At 33.7% G+C, this 25,162-nt stretch overlaps 1 protein-coding gene across 2 annotated transcripts in view; it reads right to left on the bottom strand.

The window, feature by feature from the left end:
* Positions 1-23,070, bottom strand: part of LOC127877462 (nucleolar and coiled-body phosphoprotein 1-like) — a 36,189-nt gene extending 13,119 nt beyond the window's left edge. Inside the window, exons 1-5 of one of the 2 annotated variants that reach the window (XM_052423371.1) lie at positions 22,958-23,070; positions 19,535-19,668; positions 19,073-19,238; positions 13,384-13,522; positions 4,665-4,742 (exon numbers count right to left, since the gene is read on the bottom strand). In XM_052423371.1, the coding sequence (XP_052279331.1) occupies positions 4,665-4,742; positions 13,384-13,522; positions 19,073-19,238; positions 19,535-19,607 (456 nt within the window). In that variant the 5' untranslated portion in view covers positions 19,608-19,668; positions 22,958-23,070. Of the gene's footprint in view, positions 1-4,664; positions 4,743-13,383; positions 13,523-19,072; positions 19,239-19,534; positions 19,669-22,782; positions 22,924-22,957 lie in introns of those variants that run through there. The other variant, XM_052423370.1, reaches the window with a different exon arrangement.
* Positions 23,071-25,162: the final 2,092 nt, after the last annotated feature.

Below are 25,162 nucleotides of genomic sequence, written 5' to 3'. Positions count from 1 at the left end.
TAAAAGTGTACCTTTTGTTCATACAAAACAACAATATTGAAATTATAAGCCGATGACTGATATTAACATAAATGATGTATACAGCATATAACAAAACCCAAGGATTTTGTTAGTACAATGATCAAATTGATTTCTTGTCTCTTTATAATAAACAGCCATGTTTGTTTATTGTATTTGTTTTTTCTTATCATATCACAGAAAGAATCTGATAAAAATACATATCATACCAATAAATATTGTATTCTTTGAAGTTAAGCTATATTGTGACAAGAATTCAATCCATTAAAAGTAACACACATTTTTGTTGTCAAACATTTCCCCTGCCGTTTCTGCCTTACTAAGCTAGTCTAACAGGCAGACTTTCCATTTAGTTTAAGTGTTTTATCTATTTCGATTCCATGATAGAATTTCATCAGAGGCAACCATATTAAGTAAGTTTTGCCCCAGGAAAGGCTGAGAATCAATATGGCATGCATTTCTATGCTAATATACATCTGACTAATAGAAATTTATGAATTCCAAGATTTAGAATGGAATTGCAACCTGATTCATTTATATTTATTAATTCCAAAATTGGGACAGTAATTGCGATCTGATTCATTTTTAAATGTATAAATTCCAGATTAAGACAGAAATTGCAATGTGAGTAATTGAAATCTTTTAATTCCATTACAGAGAATAGAATTGCCACCAAAGAGATGCAAATCAAGCACTTATATGAACATATGACCAAATTAAATCAGTTTTATGTCATATAGATAATTTAAAATAATGTCTGTGTCCCTAGCCTATGCTTAAACTAAACACAAATATATCCTTTTGTATTGATTGTGTCCCTATCGCAATTACTCAGGTGTGAAGCTGAAAAAATCTGACTTTTACTTTTTTTTCATTATTTAACCTTTTACCCTTTGTTATCTATTATTGGCAAATATTGTCATCATAATAATCCACTAGTTGTGAGTGAGGCCAATCATACAAATGTTTGTTCCCCCTTCCCAACTGTTGTTACAACTAAAAGGCCACTGCATCTCAAATGCATAGACAAAATATTAAGAATGAAAAAAAATAATGTTGACATGGGTTTCAAAAAATGGATAAGTAAAATGCTTACTCAGCAGGAAGTCTGAATACATAGAAACAATTTTGTAGACATAGTTCTTTTCTGAAAGTTCCTTAAGAAATTTAGCCCTCAGCAGACATTACTTTCTGCCCCTAAATACACATCATTGCAAACTAATAATAGGATTATCTGTTTCATGTCAAGTATGAATGCATAGTGATTTTTTCACCTTTTTGTGCCATTAATGGGTTCCATTGATAAAGCCCAAAACTCTTTTATTCATCATTGTATCATAGCTCTAACTCACAATTGGGATTTCAGTAGCTCATATTTCTAACTCACAATTGGGATTTCAGTAGCTCATAGTTCTAACTCACAATTGGGATTTCAGTAGCTCATAGCTCTAACTCACAATTGGGATTTGAGTAGCTCATAGCTCTAACTCACAATTGGGATTTGAGTAGCTCATAGCTCTAACACACAAAGCGCTAACTCACAATTGAGATTTGAGTAGCTCATAACTCTAACTCACAAAGCGCTAACTCACAATTGGGATTTGAGTAGCTCATAGCTCTAACTCACAAAGCCCTAACTCACAATTGGGATATGAGTAGCTCATAGCTCTAACTCACAAAGCGCTAACTCACAATTGAGATTTGAGTAGCTCATAGCTCTGAACTCACAAAGCGCTAACTCACAATTGGGATTTGAGTAGCTCATAGCTCTAACTCACAATTGAGATTTGAGTAGCTCATAGCTCTAACTCACAATTGGGATTTGAGTAGCTCATAGCTCTAACTCACAATTGGGATTTGAGTAGCTCATAGCTCTAACTCACAATTGGGATTTGAGTAGCTCATAGCTCTAACTCACAATTGAGATTTGAGTAGCTCATAGCTCTAACTCACAAAGCGCTAACTCACAATTGGGATTTGAGTAGCTCATAGCTCTAACTCACAAAGCGCTAATTCACAATTGAGATTTGAGTAGCTCATAGCTCTAACTCACAAAGCGCTAACTCACAATTGGGATTTGAGTAGCTCATAGCTCTAACTCACAATTGAGATTTGAGTAGCTCATAGCTCTAACTCACAAAGCGCTAACTCACAATTGGGATTTGAGTAGCTCATAGCTCTAACTCACAAAGCGCTAACTCACAATTGGGATTTGAGTAGCTCATAGCTCTAACTCACAAAGCCCTAACTCACAATTGGGATTTGAGTAGCTCATAGCTCTAACTCACAAAGCGCTAACTCACAATTGGGATTTGAGTAGCTCATAGCTCTAACTCACAATTGGGATTTGAGTAGCTCATAGCTCTAACACACAAAGCGCTAACTCACAATTGAGATTTGAGTAGCTCATAACTCTAACTCACAAAGCGCTAACTCACAATTGGGATTTGAGTAGCTCATAGCTCTAACTCACAAAGCCCTAACTCACAATTGGGATATGAGTAGCTCATAGCTCTAACTCACAAAGCGCTAACTCACAATTGAGATTTGAGTAGCTCATAGCTCTGAACTCACAAAGCGCTAACTCACAATTGGGATTTGAGTAGCTCATAGCTCTAACTCACAATTGAGATTTGAGTAGCTCATAGCTCTAACTCACAATTGGGATTTGAGTAGCTCATAGCTCTAACTCACAATTGGGATTTGAGTAGCTCATAGCTCTAACTCACAATTGGGATTTGAGTAGCTCATAGCTCTAACTCACAATTGAGATTTGAGTAGCTCATAGCTCTAACTCACAAAGCGCTAACTCACAATTGGGATTTGAGTAGCTCATAGCTCTAACTCACAAAGCGCTAATTCACAATTGAGATTTGAGTAGCTCATAGCTCTAACTCACAAAGCGCTAACTCACAATTGGGATTTGAGTAGCTCATAGCTCTAACTCACAATTGAGATTTGAGTAGCTCATAGCTCTAACTCACAAAGCGCTAACTCACAATTGGGATTTGAGTAGCTCATAGCTCTAACTCACAAAGCGCTAACTCACAATTGGGATTTGAGTAGCTCATAGCTCTAACTCACAAAGCCCTAACTCACAATTGGGATTTGAGTAGCTCATAGCTCTAACTCACAAAGCGCTAACTCACAATTGGGATTTGAGTAGCTCATAGCTCTAACTCACAATTGGGATTTGAGTAGCTCATAGCTCTAACTCACAATTGGGATTTGAGTAGCTCATAGCTCTAACTCACAAAGTGCTAACTCACAATTGGGATTTGAGTAGCTCATAGCTCTAACTCACAAAGCGCTAACTCACAATTGAGATTTGAGTAGCTCATAGCTCTAACTCACAAAGCGCTAACACACAATTGAGATTTGAGTAGCTCATAGCTCTAACTCACAATTGGGATTTGAATAGCTCATAGCTCTAACTCACAAAGCGCTAACTCACAATTGAGATTTGAGTTGCTCATAACTCTAACTCACAATTGAGATTTGAGTAGCTCATAGCTCTAACTCACAATCGGGATTTGAGTAGCTCATAGCTCTAACTCACAATTGAGATTTCAGTAGCTCATAGCTCTAACTCACAATTGAGTAAAGAAAAGACATTTGTAAAATATATGTGTGCTAAATGAATTTTAATACAAATTTCTTTAACATCACATGTTATTATTTGTTCAAAGTTACTTTTTAATTCATAACTTCTTTTGGAAGAGAATTTACAATGGGTTTTTCACAATTTAATATATAAGAGCAATTTTATAAATAATGGGTAACATTGATATACTCCATTTTATTGTTATAGATTCAGGGAGTAATTTATTCAGTAAATTTTACTCAATCTAAAATCCTTAATAGTCAATTGTTGTAAGATACACCAACAATATATCACATTAAGAATACATTAAACATACTTTTCTTTGTCACAATGCATGAGATGACAATCATTAGTACCATAAGCTAAATGTGGCTATCAATTCAACAACAGGACAGACAAATCTAGTGTATCAGCAATTAAAAAAACATGATCTCCTTTGTAATGGATGATGTCCCTACCTGAAGGCTACAAGATGTACATATGATATCACACAGTGAACTTAATCACATATATCATTGGAGTTAGCAGGATACCTGTCAAGTACAAAGTTGTTCATACAGATTGCATCTCTTGGCCCCTGGCAGGAAGTCCTATTATGTTTCTAAGTCTGAACATCTTAACATATAAGATTACCAAACAACCAGCAAATTATTATATCATTCTTGTTCAATGTGAGGTTTAATATTAAGTTGCAAGAATACTTTTTAAAATTAATACAAATCATTTACTTAAAGAAAATAATTGTTTATTATTCATTGACATATATGATGTATAATCAAGACAGTGGGCTAAATGTGAAAGGTACAATTACATTTTGACACTTGTTATATGATAAATAATCAATTTCATAATTTAAGTTTTAACAATCCGTGTTTATTTTTATTTTATTTTTTTAATTTATTGAATAACAAAGTATTTGGCATGTTTAATTAAACCATGGACTTCCATACCATCATATTAATTTTTTTTTAAACTTTAAAGTAAATGCCAAACAAAGAAGTGCTTCCTCATAATGTTCAAAATAATATTTCGCGTATTTTACCTCATCAGATGTTCCGTCGAGACCTAAGCTCAGATCACTGTCTTGATTGGACGAGGCTTGATTGGGTTTAGATAGCACCTGAAAGTAAACACAAACACTGGCCATTAATATTGCCTGCAGATAAGCATGCTTACTAAGTATTAGCTACGGGAATTATGTGCGTAGCACTATCTGAATATTTTGATAATTTCTATGAAATCATAATCTTTTAATTCTTCAAAAAGCACTTTATCTCAACTGGCAAATTGTTGGCACATTGCTCTGAGATACAACACAAGGGAGCTTAGAATTTACTGACCTAAATGATAGTTAGACTTCAAAACAAAAAATGCTTATTTAGAGCATTTTTTGAGGAAATGGGATCGGGGCGGGGCATGGGTCTTGGTTAATTAAATGAGACATGGTATAAGCTGTGACAATGTTATGTAGATGCAAACAGAAAGAAGCGCAACCTGTCTGACAAATACACTTTTGTGAATAGAAAAATTCTATTGGAAGCTCAATATCTCTTATCATACATACAATAATAGTTTGACCAATAAAACCTGCTTGATTTACAACACATTGTAATATACATTAATGCAATAAACCATCAGTAAAATAGCTAATTGTGAAAACATATTTCAAGAGTAATTTGCTGGCTATATGTTGTCAAATGTTTATGCGCTGAATAATTAATCTAACCAATTAAATTTTTACATGAGAACTCTTAATTCAAGAATTACACATTTAATTCAAAACATATTAAATGTAAAAACCTTATATTTTAAATCTTTTAGCAACTTCATAAATATTACCACAATTCCAATATGTATACACTGATCACAAACTGGCTCAAAATCATTTTTGCATTTGTATATGTAATTAACACATTAAGAATATAATAAAGTTTCACATTTCACAATCAAAGTATCACAAATGCTAGTAAAAACCAGTCAACTTTGATTTTGTGTAACATAATTCCCACCAGTATCTGATTTTAGTATAACATTAACTGATTATCAACAAGACACTACAGTACTGGGACACATGTCAGTTAAACCTTTGGCCTGTCACTTTTATGTTCCATCCATCCCATGTATAAGTACAGATTACAATTAAAATAAACACTGTTTCAGTCAACAAACCTTTCCCCTTAATCTTGCAAAATCCAGTTTTCACTCACGATAGGAGCTATCTATGGTCATTATTAATTTAATTTTACCTACAGGTAAATGTTTCCAACACAAAGGTATGTAGCAAATGTAGTATTCAAATTTGTTTATCTTTTCATTAATGTAAACATTGTGCTGATAGAAGAAAGTATAAAACAGGCAATAGAGAAAGATTTAATGGTTTTAGAAAATGGAAAAAAAACAACACCTGTAACGGAGTCAATTACAAATTATTGTATAACTTTGTTATGTATCAAGTATTAAGTACAGTATCAAGGAAACAGTATAGTATTGATAATAAGGATTATAAAGACATATCCCCCCCCCAAAAAAAAAAACAACATAATCTTTTCTTTCCACTCAAAAAAAATCTTTTAATCTCATTTGAATATTTTGGGTCAGCGTAAGACTGAACAAACTACCATAATAGAATGGGCTTCACAAATGAAGATTAATGCAAAGACAGTAAGGTTATAACCTATTGCAGTAATATGGTAAACATATTCTTTTAAATGGCCAAAAGCATCAACTTGTCAAATTTTCTTAGCAATTTTTTTAAGTAAAACAAGAGCTGTCCAAACAAATTGCGCTCAGTAAACCATGCTATTGCTTTGATAGTATAACGAAGGTTTTCTGTCAGTCACTTTATATCTTAATTACAAAAACATATTTAAAATTTAATGTCTGTTGTATTTATATAGTATATGTAAACTAAAAGATAATAAATTATAAATAAAACCAGAATTGTGACCATAAAAAGAAACAAGATTTTCAAATTTTCGCGAATTTATTAAGTTAAATTTAATAAACTTTCAATTAACTTTGTAAACAAAGTCTGCATTTAAGCTTCCTACACAGAAAATTCCCTCTTCCAGACAAAAGCATAAACCATTGTTGAATTTATAGTAATTACACAATTACAGAAACCCAAACTAAAGTTATTGAGTAAAAACTTTATCTATTTCATCCACAGTGACCTTGACCCCACTGGCCCTACATACAGACCCTTGCTAGACCAGAATGTAATCCTGACTGAGGTTACAGAAAAACTAGAGATATGTTTGTCAGAAACACAATGACCACTAATGCGCCACTTTTTTTTTACCTTTGACCTTGAAGGATGATGTTGACCTTTCACCACTCAAAATGTGCAGCTCCATGAGATACACATGCATGCCAAATATAAAGTTGCTATGTTCAATATATCAAAAGTTATTGCAAAGTTTTACTGTACGGTTAAAGTTTTGGGACAGACAGACAGACAGACAGACAGACAGACAGACAGACAGACAGACAGACAGACAGACAGACAGACAGACAGACAGACAGACAGACAGACAGACAGACAGACAGACAGACAGACAGACAGACAGACAGACAGACAGACAGACAGACAGACAGACAGACAGACAGACAGACAAGACAGACAGACAGACCAAAAACAATATACCCCCGATCATTCGATCCGGGGGCATAAAAACAGTTTATATTTTTAGCAACAATGACCTTGACCATGACCCAATTGGCCTCAAATGCAATCCCATGGATGATGCTATATGTAAGCTAGAGATAGGAGTTGTTGCACGCAAACATATACCCGAGTGTTCTAAGAACACAAAGGGACATAACTCACCTCAATTGCCAGTCTGAGTTTTGGACCATTGTCTGTGACCTTACACAATGACCCCTTACACATGTGCAAAGTTGCCGTTACCAATTTTCTAAGTAAGAAAAAGCGGCATAATTCTGCTGAATTGCAGGTAAGAGTTATTGAACTTTGTCACTGACCTCACATAATGACCCTGAACACATGAGTGTATTTTCAATTGAATGACTGTAGTAGGAACAGTGATATGGAGATATTGAAGGTTAATAAAGCATTATGCGAACCCTGATGGCGAAATTTGGGTGCGTAGTATAATTATGTCAGACTATACCGTAAATTATCGAGCAAATAAAACTGATAAAACACATATGCATTACAAATACAAATACACTTCAACACCGTTATTTCGAAGTCGTCGGGACCGTTAAAATACTTCGGATTAACGATAATTCGAAATAAACATTTGACAGAAGACTTCTTTGATTCTGTAAAAATGAAACGTTGTGGAATTCGCATGGTTTTGTTACACGCTTACTTAAAAGCGTAAACTAGTCAGATAGCAAATAGATTTCCACTTGTAACAAACGGAGGAATAAAACGAATCTTTTTCTTGTTTTTATATTTGTCTAATTACAGAACATATAAAATATAAAGAATAGCACAAATTATCAGACATACATACATATGAATACATTTTCGGAAATGAAACATTTGTTTTAACTAATACGCGATGTATCTCTGAACAACGGCATTCGCGCAGACCACAAAGGTGTAATGATCGGCTTTTGACACGCCACGACAAAGGTGTGAAATTACGCACCGTATTTTGCAGTTTTGACTTCAGATTAAAGATTGATAATTAGGTGCGAATTATAGTGTTGGAACCAACTGAATCACTTCGAATTAACGATTTCTTCGGTTTAACGAAGTTCGGATTAACAATGAAATTTTACATTAAACAAAGGAGAACCAAAATCGGGACCTGAAAAATACTTCAAAATAACGGTGACTTCGGATTATCGGTGTTCGAAATAACGGTGTTGAAGTGTATAAGTTTAAACAAACTTGTAAGACAGAAAAGCATTGAAATTTGAATTTCTCAATATAAAAATATTTGTTTGTTTTTCATTTGAAAACTCGCTGAACAAGAAAGTCACATTACATTTAACATTAAAGTATTGGCCTAAAGACAAATGAAATTGATTTGAGAAATGGAATATGCTTCATCAGCGAAAGGTGAGCTTAAATAAGTATACCAGTCACAGCAGTAGATTAAGCCTCTTATTCAAAAAGAATGTTGAGCTAAAACGTAAAATGTAGGTCGGCCACAAACCCAAGCAAATACGATAACATGACAGCATTTATGAGCATTAATTCAATGCTAAGTAACAATTACAAACACCAAGAAGACACTAAACCCAGCAATATATCAGAAATTATTCTCTTATTTATCATAATAGACCTTTTTGTGAATAAAAAAGTAACAAATATGTGATTGTAATAAAATGTCATATCCAGTCTTACAAAAGGTTGGAAACAAAAATATATCAGTAAAATAATGGTAACAAGGCTATTGTCAAGCAATATGGTCCCCTACCGGCTTCATCATTGTCAGAAATTCCACCAATTTTAGATTATTATTTTTTTGAAGTAGGGACAAAATGAAATGATGTGCATAATGTCCATATTTCCATCTATCTATGTTGCAAGTTTCATGAAAAAATATTAAGAACTTTTTAAGTTATCGCAAGATCCAGAAAACCACCATTTTCAGCAGTATTTCTAGTCTATTTGTCTTTTTAAGTTATCGCAAGATCCAGAAAACCACCATTTTCAGCAGTATTTCTAGTCTATTTGTTGCCATAGCAAGTTTCATGACAAAATATTAAGAACTTTTAAAGTCATCGCAGGATCCAGAAAAGTGTGATAGACAGACTCACAGACAGACAGACAGACAGACACACAGAGCGCAAACCATAAGTCCCCTCCGGTGAAACCGGTAGGGGACAATAAAATGCCATTTCCAGTAGTACAATAAAAACATAAACAAAATATCACATCAGTAAAAAATCTTTGGGAGAGCCAATATGCTGTCTGGCATACACTTTTAAAGGATGAAACAATCGAACAAAAACCATTATTGAATCGTTAGATTGATGACACTTAATGAGCTTGTCTGGCAACAGCTTTTATGTACGATGAGAATGAAAACTTAACACAACTTTTGTAAAATATATAACCTTACACAAGTATTTAAATATAAATGTATATAATTTACTATAAAATAAATGAAATTGTTTTAAAGTCATTTGTAACACAAGTATCCCTTAGTTTCATTCATTACTATAATTATTATAATTATAATAAAACATATGAAGAAACATAATCATGTACATGAGTTTTTAATAATTTTATAACACATTTGTTTTCTATTGCAGTGCTTATTATAATTGCAACAAAAACAATAAATTCAGATTCCAATAACAATACAATATTATATAAAACATGCAATTACTTGTTTTAACTATACCCATCTCATTGATGATCATTAAAATAAATGGAAGTAACTGAATTATCATCAATAAAATCATTGTACATAATTTTATATTGTTTGTAAGCCTTTAATATTTTACTTGCATTTAAAAAACCAAACAAATGGATCATTTTATGAAGTATAACACCTCAACAAATAACTGTTTTATTTTACAGCTTGAAAGTTTGAGAAAACAGCAATAAAACTGGGTTAATTTAAAAGGTTGATCAACCAAGATGTCATCCATTGAATTCACAAAACCATGAAGGAAATGACTTTGTTGACCCAAAACATTTACCCAGCGTATTCAATCATTATAGCCACAAGGTACTTGAAATATTTCAAAAACTTAACAGATTCGACTGCTAGGTTTTCATTAAGCCGCCAATGTTTTGCTTTTCAACCATTGTACACTCCATTCTAGTGGTATGTATATAAGAAATCAGCGAATCAGAAAGACTTACATGACTCTATTTGTTGTTGCTGTTAACTTTCTGTTTTTAAGCCATCTTGATATAAAAATGGGACTTAACATTCCTTGCATCGGTTTTGAACAATCATTTGCTAAACTATGAAGTTTTTTCTCCATAGATTACACTTTATGTGATGATAATAAAATTGGCAATATCACAGATGCAGTTTGAGGTTATGTAAACAATTTTACATGAAGATTAAACAACAAAGAAAATAAGCATAAACTCTAATATATACAACACAGTTAATCACTGATTTTTGAAAACAAATGACACTCTGCACAATAAAGTGTTACTAGATTCAATTTAAAACTGTTTAATGGGCTAAATGGAGAGAAAAAAGCAAAAAATAAGTATCAATTGAAATGGTACAAATACACCTGTTTTATTGCTAAGTCGCCGGCTACTTTCAAAATATAACTTGCTACTCAAATTTTCCTGGAGAACACTCCACAAAAGACACCTAAACCTGTCCAATGTTTTCACAATTTGCTTAGGAAAACACTTACTTTAATAAATAAGACACAAAAGACATGCCTTATCATCCAATTAAAACAATTTTCCACAGAAAAACTTACATAAATAAATATGAAGCAAAAGCACCTATATACTTCCAATATTATTCAAAGACATACACAGTATTTGTTTAGCATCTTTATGATGAAATGCGATACTGTCATGCAGTAAGCCTGAATCATTGCTAGAAACATTGCTATGGGAACCTGAATAATCAATAGCAGCCAATGCTCCTAAAAGCTTCTCCTATTTTTTTACGTCAAGAAAGGGTGGCAACACACTCAATACAATATTGAAATAATGGGCAATTTTATGCCATTGGAACATGATCATCACTAAGTATTGCGCATCGCAACAATGGATGGTGCCTCAGATATAACAATAATGCATTGTGCATATCAACCAACAATCTATTATCACTCTGGTCTCTGAAGTCAGGTTGTCCCATAAAAAATTGCTGCATTGTTGAAATAACTGTGACATTTCCTAAATTAGTTCTATTTCCTACATTAGTACTATTCCCTAAATTATCAGCAGATTGTCAGTCCTTGCCAGCATGTTACATACATGAGCCTTATTCTGTCAAAATGTGGCCTAATTCATGTGCGTAAAGTGACAGCCCATATTAGCCTGTACAGTCTAATCAGGGACAACACTTTCCCCTTTTATAGAACTTTTTGATCAAAGGAAGGCTCCTCTAACCACAAGTCCAGTATAGGCAGAAAGAATTGGCCACGGTTAGACTGTGTTAACTGCACAGGCTAATCAGGGATGACACTTTCCACCTAAACAGGATTTTTGGTATGAAGAGTTTCTGTAAACGAAAAATAGCATAAAAGCTGAAATTGTCGTCCCTGTGCGGCTTGCACAGGCTAATCTGGGACGACACTTTACGCACATTCATTAAACCCTTTTTCACAGAGCACGACTCATATACATGTTTCATTAAAGCAATTAAAAAATGCTTATTGATAAAATATACCTTGACTGTAACAATTTGTTAAAGAAAAGAGTTTGATATATATTTTATATTGGAAAAATATCATCTGTTGTGAATGAACACATCAATATTTATTTTAACAGTTGAAATACATAGATAAGGTTTAAATTTTAATCTGGGCCACAACATTTGGATAGCATCTCTAGTCTCATTCAACAGTGTTTTAGAATTTTTTCATGAAATAATTTATGACAATATATGTTAATCCTTTCGTTGCAATATTTTAAAACTCATATTAAGTCTTACCTGTGAAGGTAGGATATTGTTATGCACACACAGTGTATGTTCTGACAGTTACCACTATAACTATTTTATTTTTTTTAACCAAAATATTAAGATGAATCTATCATAAGGAAAACAAAATCACAAGAGCCTAACATTGGACATATACAGGAAAACTTTGCATCAATCAAAACTAAAAAAGTTGTGGGTATTTCTTGTGTTGTCAAGCAAAGTGCTAAATATCCCCAAAGGATAATGTGCAGAAAATCAGATTTTTTGTCAAATTTACAAACATTTCTTCATAAACCAAGGAGAAATAAGGTTGGAGACAAAATTAAACCATGTTTTCCCTGTAAGATAGCAGGCACAATCTACATATTTAGATCCTCATTCTGACATTTAACATGCCTATAGATGCAACTTCAATATGTAAAATCGATTGAAGACTTAACAGATATACTTAAATGCAAACAGATTATACTCTAACTCTTGTGCTCATGTATTCAGACAGCTATCTGTTCCTTTTGCCAATATGTTAAACCAGTATGATACATTATAAAACAAAATGAGTGCATGTAGTAATACAGTCTTTGTGAAACATTTTACTTATCGTATATCATGTATATTGCCAGACCTATATACAAAACAAATGAATTTATACAATCAAACATCCATTTGATTCAATTTTAATACAACACCAAGAGAATCATATAGAGATAAGACTTTGATCACTGCACACTAAATTTTATCACAATGTTTTAAATCACTATATGATTCTATGATTGCACAATATTCTTTCAATACACTTAACTTTATGTGATATTTATATATTGTTTGTCTTAAACAAACACAAATATTCATTTATTTATAGCAGGCAATTGATGTGATATTATACATGTAATGACACAAATTATGTTAAGGAGATAGTCCAAAGTACATGGGTTAATGGTACATGTAAATCAGTTGTTTGTTTTAAAATTTGTCTAATTGACAGCATTGCGTAAAAAACCTCTGGAAAAAGGAATGCTAGACAGACAGACGGATGGACAGACGGATGGACAGTGCGACTGCTATATGACATCCTACCGTGGGCATAAAAAACAAAACGTTCAGACTCCTAACTTTGCCAAGGTTGCAGTTTTGTCTCTGTATGAATAACTTGCATTGTTGAGGGGAAAGATTGTTATAAATGTCGGATCTTAAATAAATTCTTACCTGGGAGTGAAACTTGTTGATGTGCTCCATGGAAACGGCATGACCTTGAAGCATTGGAATGGGACTTTCCTTAGGTTCCTGCTTGAACACACTGTCCTCGGATATACTGCGGCTGCCCAAGCCCTTTTGGCGTATAAACCTGCAATCAACCAGTACGATAAAAAGAGCCCTATCCTGTGAAAAAAATAGGATGTGCATACATCGATGTCCGCGATAAGCATGTGCAGTCCACACACGTACATCAGGGACGAAACATTCCGCCTGTTAGACGCACATCAGGGACGAAACATTCCGCCTGTAAGGAATTTTGTGTTTACAGGAAGTCTCTTCTTAACAAAAATTCAGTTAACCCTTACAGTGCTGGAACCGAATTTTGAAGGCCTTTGCAAACAGTTTGGATCCAGATGAGACGCCACAGAACCTGGCGTCTCATCCGTATCCAAACTGTTTGCTATTCTGATAGTATTCTTTGAAAAAAATCGAAGATAATGCTAACTTAAGAAATTCAGCAGACAACATTTTAGCAGACGACAAATTTCCCAGCATGCAAATGGTTAAAGAAGACTGCACAGGCTAACCTTGGACAACACTTTAAGCACATACATGAAGTCCAGTTTTCCTAGTAGGATTAACATATAAACATGCACATATTATTTAGGGTTGATACAAACACATTGTCAGGCCTTTCAGATTGTTTGTGAATTTTACAATGAAAGGAAGTGATCTGTGGACTGTGATGTGTCTCAATGACAAATGTTTGGATTCTGTTGTTTAAGAATTATGCGTAACAAGGAAGCTGTAAACACTGTATTATGTGAATTTGGAATAAGACATCCAGAGCTCCATTTAAGGATTGGTGAAATTAGTAACGGTACTTCCACTGACAGAAAGAAAAGGAGTAACGCTAAAAATCAATTAGTACCTGTACTACCATATCCAAAAATACAGGTAGTACTGTACTACCAGTTTTCTTGGATATTGAAGGGTGTAAAACTGACTTTACAGAAACATTTGCAGCACTTATAATAAATATATTTAGCTTCTTAAACAGTTACTTTATTAGGTTTTCCATTCTAAATTATGATGCAAATACAACTACACATTAAAACTCATGACTAACCCTATTTCTTCATTTTTCAAATCTTGACAAGAAAACACAAGCCAACTAGTAAGCTAAGTAAATGAACACTTATGTCACTGTCTCATCTGTTTCCCATCGTGTTTTCTAACGTTTTTAGCCACCGATGCAATCAAATTGTTTAATATAGGGGCGACAATGTCTTTTTCTGAGTTTACAGATTGAATGTCACGATGGTTAGACGACACCATATGTAGTCCTTATATGACCACAAAGTGTTGTTTTGAACCGCTTTCGGTAAAGCCGGCCTTTCATTGCGCGCAGATATTGTTTTTGACGGGTTTACGAGTTACAGGAAATCACGCGACAGAATAGACAATACTACTGGAATCCAGTCTACAACTTTTCGGTAATTTAAATTACCGAAAAGCGCCGTTAGGGTCGAGACCAACAAAGCACGCCGCGCTGACGTATCGGTACGGCCAGATGTTTTTTGTAAATGCGTAAAATGGATATTAAAGTCGTTATTGTACATCCAGTTCATAAAATAAAATGCGTAAACCTTCATGAAAAAGGCGTTTTTACGGCTTTACGGCCCTTATCTGGAGCTCTGGACATCAAACTGGGAATGGATATCCTTTTGGTGATTTTCTCAAACAAAACTAATCATTTAAGATCTGAATTTATTTTTGTAATATTTTATCAATACTTCAAGCTTAAAAAGCAATTTTCCATGACTTTTTCATTAACAGTGATTGTATTTTTATCATTTTAATTGTATTTTAAAACTGTGTTCATGCGCGGCATGGACACAGTTTTATTTTATGAGGATTGTTATAAAAATTGATAAAAAAATCCAGTTTTGTAATAAAATCAATTTAAAAGAAGCTATTATATATGCAAGTATCTATTTTAATCATAATTTGTCAAACTAAATAAATACAACATGTAAAACTGCATATTATGCACAGTTGAAAAAACACAATTTATTCCCAAGTTGATGTCTTATTCCAACTGCACATAATACAGTGTTTGTATATTAATAAGGGTAGTAGGGCTTAAGAAATAAACAGTACATTATAAAAGATTTGATGCATAGGAATTAAGGAACATGTACAATTTGCTTATTTTTATAGTTGAACAACAATAATGTTTGCATACAGAAAAATCTGTATCTCATTAAAATAAGAATTTCAATTGAATTGTTTAGATTTTTCCTGTTTGACAATGGATATGATGTGTGCATCACTCAGAGAAGCATACATGTACATACTGTGTTGTCCTATAATAATTAATAAGGGTAGTTTCAGGTTTTCTTATGATCAGAATAACATTGCAATTACTGGTAATTCTTCTTCTTCCCAGTGCTCCTCTGGAGCATGAACGCAATATGACTATTCAATGAGTCTTGTGCCTGGGTAGAACCAGTACTTGGTGTCTTATAGGGAGATAGAAAGAACTCTCCTAAAGTGGGGATCAAACCCCTGATCTCCCGATTGCTAGGCCGCCACCATATCTACAACACCACCGCGAGGTAAAAGATTTTCCCCATCATAAAGTTTTGCATAACAGCGTGTTTTGATAACTCATTTTTGTTTGTAATATGGTAGTAAATTTAACCTAAGATAAGTGACAGTTATTTGCAAGAATACAATAAGATGACAATAATTATGTTCACCTAAATAATTTGCAAATAAACTGCTAACAATAATAAAACAAACTCTCACAAGCGCCACTTACAACTCTAGGAGCAGCTATAGCAAGGCCTTATAATTACAGATCACATTGTCAGCTTATGTCACTTTCAGATAACAAATGTTAGCAGGTAGTGATCAAGCGAAAATGGATGAGCAAAACATTAATTTATTTGTTTACATGATCCAACGGTCCCATTATATAATCCCTTTGTTGAGAGAAATTCGAATAAATTTGAAACTGCTTTCCTGGGCCAAAGTTTGAGTGTGATTTGTCTCTAAAGGTACTCAGTATTTTCAAGTGATTTAATAACACCAAGTTGATTCATATTTACCTAATGAGTGTTTAATTTACCAAGGCACAGATGTGATTTACTCATCTTGTTATGTAGAATAATATATCAATAATGGGTTAACAATTTTAATGATTATATAATATAGACAGTATTTATCTGAAACAAAATTCATGTACACTAAATTTGAAATTACAATATTTGTTAGTAGTGATATTTTGTGTTCTTCAGATTTGTCTATTCAATTGCAACTCTACAAGTTTATACCACCTAGATGATTAAAGTCCAATAAACCTAGACAAATAATGCCATATCAAACAATTTAGGATATCATACAGTGTGTAGTGTGTGTGTGGGGGGGGGGGGGAAGCAAACTCTAGTGTCTGTTTAGTGAGCATGATAACAATAAATGAGTTTTTTGAAACATATTTCAATGGCAATATTCTGATCAATTGATGATACATGAACAAATGAAAACTGAACTACAAGAGTTCAACTTCATGTTTATAGTTCCTCTGAGTGGGTAATAATGCTACAGGACTCAAACAGTGTCATCATATGCATTCCAATCCAGATATCCAGATATCTGAAATTGCTTAATGCATTGCTTTTTTAAACTCACACAGATGTCAGTCTTGCATTTTGTATGATAATGTAAAAATAAAATAACAGACTTCCCTCATGTAAACTAAAATCATACATGTATAGTATTACTGCATGTAGTTTACGAACAGTGGTTTCCATTGTATTTTGAATAATTAGGTTAGAGCAGTATTGGCTTTGTATAAATATATTTTTGTGAATTCTTGAATCATTAGGCTATTGCCACTGACAGTGACAAACAGTCAAACTTGGTTTTATTGAGATTAAAAGCCTGATATTTTGTATGAATTTACTTTTGAGAGGAATACTGTTACATGTAATCCATAAGAATGAAATTCATCTTTGTTCGGAAATAAATACAGTAAATCATGTTTAGTATTGATTATTAATTTAGTCATCTTAATATGATCTATCCATTAAGTGGATCAGTTAAGCAATGAGACACAATCCATTTCTTTTCAATACTTGTATATACTGAACAATTGTTTCATAAGTATGGCAATTAAGAACATAATTATCTTGATTGCACACCTGATTTAATACTGTACCACAGGTGTAGCAATTAACAGTTAACAGAAGCTTATTTTAAGACTACAGTTATTCATGAATACAGAAAGTATATGTAATGTTTTAATTACAGAATTGCATGTTTATTGACAAATGTACTTCAGTTGTAACATGTTATAATTAACTGCAAAGCAAGTTGTATTTGATCGATAGCATAATAAAATGACTTTCCTGTTCTGAATGAGTCAGTAAACTGAGTGGCAGAGAAAACAATACATGTTCTGTGAAGATTATACTTTACTACAAAGTAGTTATGGTGGCAAGGGTTGTTTGTTTATTTAAATGAGTAACACAAGACACTTCATTTTGTTATCAGATATAGGGGTAAGGCAAGAGAAATTTTTTTTTTCATCCACATTCACTCCTACATTGAACAATAGAAAGTACTTTCAAACTGATATAAATCTTTCCAACCAACATAAACCACTTAAAACATTCATAAGTGTGATTTAAATATTTGAACAGGGTAAAGAACACTCATTTTATTTTGGTTACAATGACTCAATGATATTGTTCTCAGTTTTCCTTATAAATGAAATCATTTGTTTCGTATAATGTTAATACATTTTTAAAATAAACAAGGAAAACAACAGACCTGAGATTTGTTAAGTGTCAAACTGTATACCTTATTATAAAATGTATAGATAACATATTTCACAAATTCCCTACATTATATTGAACATTACATGAAATTTGATCCACCATCATATTTTTCCATAAAATGCTGTAGTCTGTGGAAATTTTTCAAGTATGCTCACATAACTACAAATCTAATATTTGTATGTCAAAGTACTATGATTACAACTGATAATGGAACGCATACTCTTTCATGAATAATATTATTGTGCTGACCACAAAATGTTTTTAGTTCAGATTAATGTTAACCTTGTTCTGTATGATTAAATGAAACTTCAATAACATATCAATCAAAAGACTTTTGATGTGCATGGATAATTTTAAAGGCATTATTATTTTGGAAGGTATTGGTTGTATACATAACCATGAAGATTCAATGAATTTTATCTTTAACAGAGTAGGTTCACTAATTAAGAACTTAAAATTTGACTTCAAACATGTAATTTTGTTTGAATTCTAAAATAACAAATGGATATTATTAGACATTAAGAATTGGTTATTTAACATGACCATGTCAAAAAAGATGGTAACAATAATGATCAAAACTCTGGTAAAGCAGGGCTTAATGCATATGCATAAAATATCATTCTAGATTAGCCTGCGCAGTAAGCACAGGTTATCAGAAATGACTCTTTTAGCATTGACTGTATTTTGATTAGAAAATACTTCCTTTCAATGGAACATTTCATGAAGGCAGAAAGAGTCATCCCTGCATTAGCCTGTGTGACGGCACAGGCTAATGCAGGGATGATACTTTACGCTTATGCACTGAGCCGTGTTATCCCAGAGCGAGGCCTTAATCAATGCATTGATCATACCCGCCATCATCATCATCATCCCCTTCTGTCTGTTTTTGGTTCAAAGCTCCAAACGACTGTGACTTCAGGGAGCCTTCTGGCTTGAAGCGCTTTTTGCTACTTCCTCCGAAAAAGTTCCGGATTTTCTGAAAGGTGCCTTTCTTCTTCTTTTTGTCCAATTTTGAATCTGCAACAGAATTACCTTTTCATAATTTTGTAATTGAAAAATTATCAAAACTAAAAGATGTGAAAACAGCATTGTGATATTAAATACTTGAGATAACAAATGCAGAATTTATTATGTCTATGGAAAAAATAAATGTTTATTATAGTAAATGTATATTATATGCAGCACAATTTTTATAAATACAATGTTTTATTCACTTGAAAAATATGTAGAACTTACTAACATAAAACATATCATGTAATTTAATCTTTATATAATTTAGTATAATATAACAGGTTATACATCTTTTTGCATACCATCTTGTTGTCCATCTCCAATGGCATCGTTAGCAACAACAGCAGAATTGTCTGCAATTCCAGAAGCCATCATAGCAATTGTCCCTCACACTTTTACTGACATATAGATTCCATACTTATTTTAAGCCAGTGCTCTGAAATATAAGACAAAAATGCTTGCAAAGGTATACACAATGTGAGATTTTATAATATTCCATGGATTATTATACGCGATCACAAACTTGCCTGAATTGAGTAGGTCTCTGGGAAAACCTGGCTTCATGCATTGTGTGTAAAGTATCAGTACAGGCTAATCTGGATCTGGAACAATACTTTACCCACATGCATTGGGCCAGGTTTTCCTAGAACTTAATATATATATACTTAAGATATTGTCCATTCTGAGACCAAAAATCATTTAAACAAAGAAGTCTGTTTGTTTGGACCATTTTATGTTTACATTTTAACCTCATTATTTTGAGTTAATTCTATGCATCCATTTGTTGGGCAGTTTTAATGATATGGCTGTATTTTAAAGCAATATCTTTTGTCATCGCTTGGCGCCTAATTCGACGTCATGAGTTCCATTTAACCCACTTGATTTTTTAATGACATTTTGCTTATTTGCTTCTATCATATTTCTCAATTTGTATTAATTATATTAAATATAAATAGAAATGGCGCGGCAGAGGCCGACGCGTATCCCCACGCCGAATGTTTGACCTAGGTGTGCCCCAGGGTTGGTAATGGGGCCATGCATAGCTGAGATTGACCGTATTGTCATAAGAGAAGTTCATCATCAATTAGAAGTGAATTGGTGTAGAAATGAAGAAGTTATAGTAAAAGGCAATTTTGGGTGGGTGTGACATATGTGGGCAGGGCGCCCCAGGGTTGGTAATTGTGCCATGCATAGTTGAGATTGACCGTATTGTCATAAGAGAGGTTCAGTATCAATTTGAAGTGAATCGGTGTAGAAATGAAGAAATTATAGTAAAAGGCAATTTTGGGTGGGTGTGGTCTATGTGGGCGGGGCGCCCCAGGGTTGGTAATGGGGCCATGCATAGTTGAGATTGACCCTAATGTCATAAGAGAAGTTCAATATCAATTTGAAGTGAATCGGTGTAGAAATGAAGAAATTATAGTAAAGGCAATTTTGGGTGGGTGTGGTCTATGTGGGCGGGGCCCCAGGGTTGGTTATGGGGCCATGCATAGTTGAGATTGACCCTAATGTCATAAGAGAAGTTCAGTATCAATTTGAAGTGAATCCGTGTAGAAATGAAAAAATTATAGTAAATGGAATTTTTTGGTGGGTGTGGCCTATGTGGGCGGGCGCCCCAGGGTTGGGATTGGGGCCATGCATAGTTGAGATTGACCCTAATGTCATAACAAAAGTTCAGTATCAGTTTGAAGTGAATCCGTGTAGAAATGAAAAAATTATAGTAAATGGAAATTTTTGGTGGGTGTGGCCTATGTGGGCGGGGCGCCCCAGGGTTGGGAATGGGGCCATGCATGGTTGAGACTGACCGTATTGTCATAGGTGAGGTCCAGTATCAATTTGAAGTGAATCGGTGTAGAAATAAAGAAGTAAATGTAAAATAACCTAAAAAAATGAGTGATAATTTCTGACGCGGCCCCACCCCAACCCCTATAACTTTTGACCCAGGGGTCAGATCAAAATTCCAAATAGTGCAGGGTCGCACATATGCTCATAGCTACCATGTGTGTAAATTTCAAGGTTCTAGTGCTTTTAGTGTAGGAGGAGATAGTGGCCAGGACGGACGGACAGACGGACGGACGGACGGACGGCGGAGATCACCACAATATCCCCACCTTTTTTTCAAAAAGCGTGGGGATAATTAAATTAATGATTCAGAATATCAGTAAAGTGCATTTATTTCACCAAAAATGAATTACATTACATTAGGATTACAGTTTTCCCTATCTTTAGTCCATTTAATCAACTCTAAAGTACCTTAATCTACTTTTTATATTACCGGTACTAAAGTCAGACAACCATGTTTTAAAGGTCACTTTTTCTTGGCTCAATCTTATTCTACTGGCTCAAAGTGTTTTTATTGTTTCTTGTTTGTTCCATGGTATTTTTTAGCAGAATGACCCAGTCATCTACAAGTATTCTGCATTAAGTGATGATATACTTAATTAAGAAGATTTTTTTTATCAAATACATGCAATAAAATTTTTAAATTAATTAAAGTCACTCGAACAAAGCTCCAATATAAAAGCATATTTCCGATATTAACTAATTTTGGCTAAGCAGATAAACAATTTAATTTAGAATTAGAACGATGACAATGATTACCTTATATATATTTTTTTCATTACAAGTTTTATCAATTTTGTAGTGTGTACAAAAACACAAGACATTAAACAATTTTACAAATCAATTTGATGAGAAAATACCTTTATAATAACAAGAGCACCGCATCAACGGGTGCCACGCTCGGCTGCTGGAGCAGTTTTGAATAAATGAAAGCTTGTCAGAATTCTTTTATATTTTAGGTCACTGTGGCCTTGACCTTTGACCTAGTGACCCAAAAATGGGTGTGGCATGTAGAACTAATCAAGATGCAGCTACATATGAAGTTTCAAAGGTTGAAGCACTTTGATTTTAGAGCCAATGTTCAAAACCTTAACAAAATGTTAAGTTTTTAGCACGACGCGGACGGCAGAAGACGAGCTAGCTATGACAATACCTCTTGTTTTCTCTGAAAACATCCGAGCTAAAAATTATCTTAATTTTAATTGAAGGGATTTCGAAGCTTCAAGCTCAGACTGACTTACTTGTACATGTAGAATTAGACCCCATTATTGCCCCTTGGAATATACCTGGCCAGTAAAATAAAAGCAATAATGGCTATACCATATCAAAATGATTATTAAATTTATGGGGCATTACATTATTGTTAATGTAGTTTGTATTTGACTCTTCATAATTAAAAAAAAAACCTATAATTTTGCATAACAGTTTTGTGAATTTGTTAAGGTATATGTGCATCAAATTCAATGTATTTTTGTATAACAATGTTGTTAATATAGAATTACAATATACACACTTTTATTTAAAGTTGGATTACAGTAATAACAGTTCAAACATTAGCAATGTGTATAACTATTTACCGACACAAAATTAAGAATTAAGAACACAATATTATATCATTTTGTCATTAGAAATACACAGAAAATAGAAACGATATTATTTTATTAACATATTACTATAGGCTAGCGATTTAAGTCACACATTTGTTTACCTTGGCAAAGGTGCTAATCAATTTATCACACCTGGTACCTGATATTCAGTAATTCACACAAACTGAGTAGATTTAACATTGACAGATTGATCAACATTTATTCGTGCTACACATTTGAAAGAATAACACCGAAACACTATTACAGCCGAAATATGTTTCAAATTTCAAACGCTACCTGATATCTCCATGAACCGGAAATAATAAAATCCAAAAGAAATGAAGAAAGTTGTTATTATGTATACACCTGTACACACCGTTATCAACAACAAAACATGGCGGATTGACGGGTCGATCGTCACGTGACTTAGGTGCAAAATGAAACCACTGTAGGTAAGCGTCGAAGCGTCACACCTAAATTGTCTTCTACTGGTTGTATTCAATTATAAAGCGGTCATTAGCATCTGAAAACAGATAATGTGAATCCAAGACTGCGAGTATCGTTTTTTTTAAATGAGACAGGCGATTTCATATGTCAATTTTAAATGCTACTACATTATTGAAATGTATAATTATTTTAAATGTAAAGAAAACTAAATGTGTCAAGCTTAAAAGGGACTTGCATACAGATTTGCAAATTACAACCAACATCTGGCAAACATTTACCGGTATTTAAAATAGTGAATTCTATGCACTCTTGCAAATGTTTGCATTTCAGAAGAAAGAAATTTGAGTCTCAGTCTGATTTTGATATTTGTCATGTAGCCACAAATATACATATTCAAAGTGCTATTTAACCATGGTTGTCCCACAAATGGCACTTAAAGAATTCTGCAGGAAACCTATTTTTTATATTGTTCAATTTTAGATATGTTAAAGGTAATAAAAAACAATTACCAACTCGATTGGTCATTGTCAGCTCGGGTACTACTTACATGTAACCCGGGAACTCTTAAGTATACTTACATGTACCCCGGTAAACATACTAAAACATACCCGGAATTTTTACACTTAATCTGTCGTTGTCGGCTATTTAAAAAAATAATTATCATGTTCACATTTATGTCAAATTTTCTGTTAAATGGCCCCTAAAGCATCGAAACTCATACTCAAAAAGCATGTTGATGCAGTTTTTTAAAAAGAGAAGTTTGTTTAAGATAAACAATATTGTTTTATGGTAACTGGAAGCGCGTTTTACGACATCTGATTTTGGGCTGGACTACAACTCAGCTACAGTCTAATTATGGACCGGGTACGTTGAAGTATATTTACCGTATCCGGGGTACATGTAAGTATACTTAAAAGTACCCGTGGTACATGTAAGTAGTACCCGAGCTGACAATGACCAATCGAGTGCAACCTGCAGGTTTGTATCTGATGATTTGATATGATGACTGGTGGCTCAGTTCATGTAACCTTAATTTGAGCCATATTTATTGGCTTCTTTCAAAGCAGCACAATATTGAGCACATCATACATAGCCAGTTATTTCTCACCTGGAGGAAAAGTACATATGAGCCGCGTTCTGAGAAAACTGGGCTTAATGCATTTGCTTAGTGTCATTCCAGATTAGCCTGTGCAGACCGCACAGGCTAATCAGGGACGACTCTCTCCGCTTTTATGGTATTTTTAGTTTCAAGGAAGTCCCTCCTTACTGAAAATCAAGTTAAGGCGGAAAGTGTCTTCCCTGATTAGCCTGTGCGGACTGCACAGGCTAATCTGGGATGACACTTTACGCACATGCATTATGCCCAGTGTTCTCAAAACGTGTCTCATATAATTATACTCAGTAATCAGCAGCACAGGTTCTGAAAGCAAAGATGAACTGAAAGCCAACTCATGCTCATTTTAGCAGATCATACATAAAGCCTTAATAAATGATGGTGTACAAGTTGATTCCATCCTTCTTATCATGCAGCAATGCTAAGTTGTTGATGCTGTACAAGATTATCAATTCATCATCATTATTCGCTTGACTGGTCAGGTCATTGGGGGCAAATGAGGGATGACGGCACAGAGATCCTCTGCCAGTCAGGTCTGTTGTGTGCTGCTGAGAGTACCTCATCCAGGGGTTGGGACATCCACTCTTTCAAATCGTCCATCCAGATTTTGATGAGAAATATTGCTTGAGATCCCTATACATGTAAATGCCTAAAATAACTGTAATATTGATGACACATATGATATAAGTTCACTATTCCCTCATTGAATTATTTCAACACATTTTTAATGTCATGTTCTAAAGCACCTCAAAAAGAATTTCAGCTGTTTGGGTATTGTGAAATTACCATGTGGGCAAAGCTAACCAATCCATTACACTTCTTGAGTATGCTAGAATGCCAACAATAAGTTCAAAATTACTATCTCATGAATGAAATAATGACTTAGTTTCATGGTTAGATCATCAGCTTGTTACGCAGAGGACCAGAGTTCAATCTCAATA

The sequence above is a fragment of the Dreissena polymorpha genome, chromosome 4 (genome assembly GCF_020536995.1).
Source record: "Dreissena polymorpha isolate Duluth1 chromosome 4, UMN_Dpol_1.0, whole genome shotgun sequence".
In the NCBI taxonomy this organism is placed as follows: domain Eukaryota; kingdom Metazoa; phylum Mollusca; class Bivalvia; order Myida; family Dreissenidae; genus Dreissena; species Dreissena polymorpha.
Note: the sequence above shows the minus strand (reverse complement) of the source record. Positions and strands in the feature narration are given on the sequence as shown.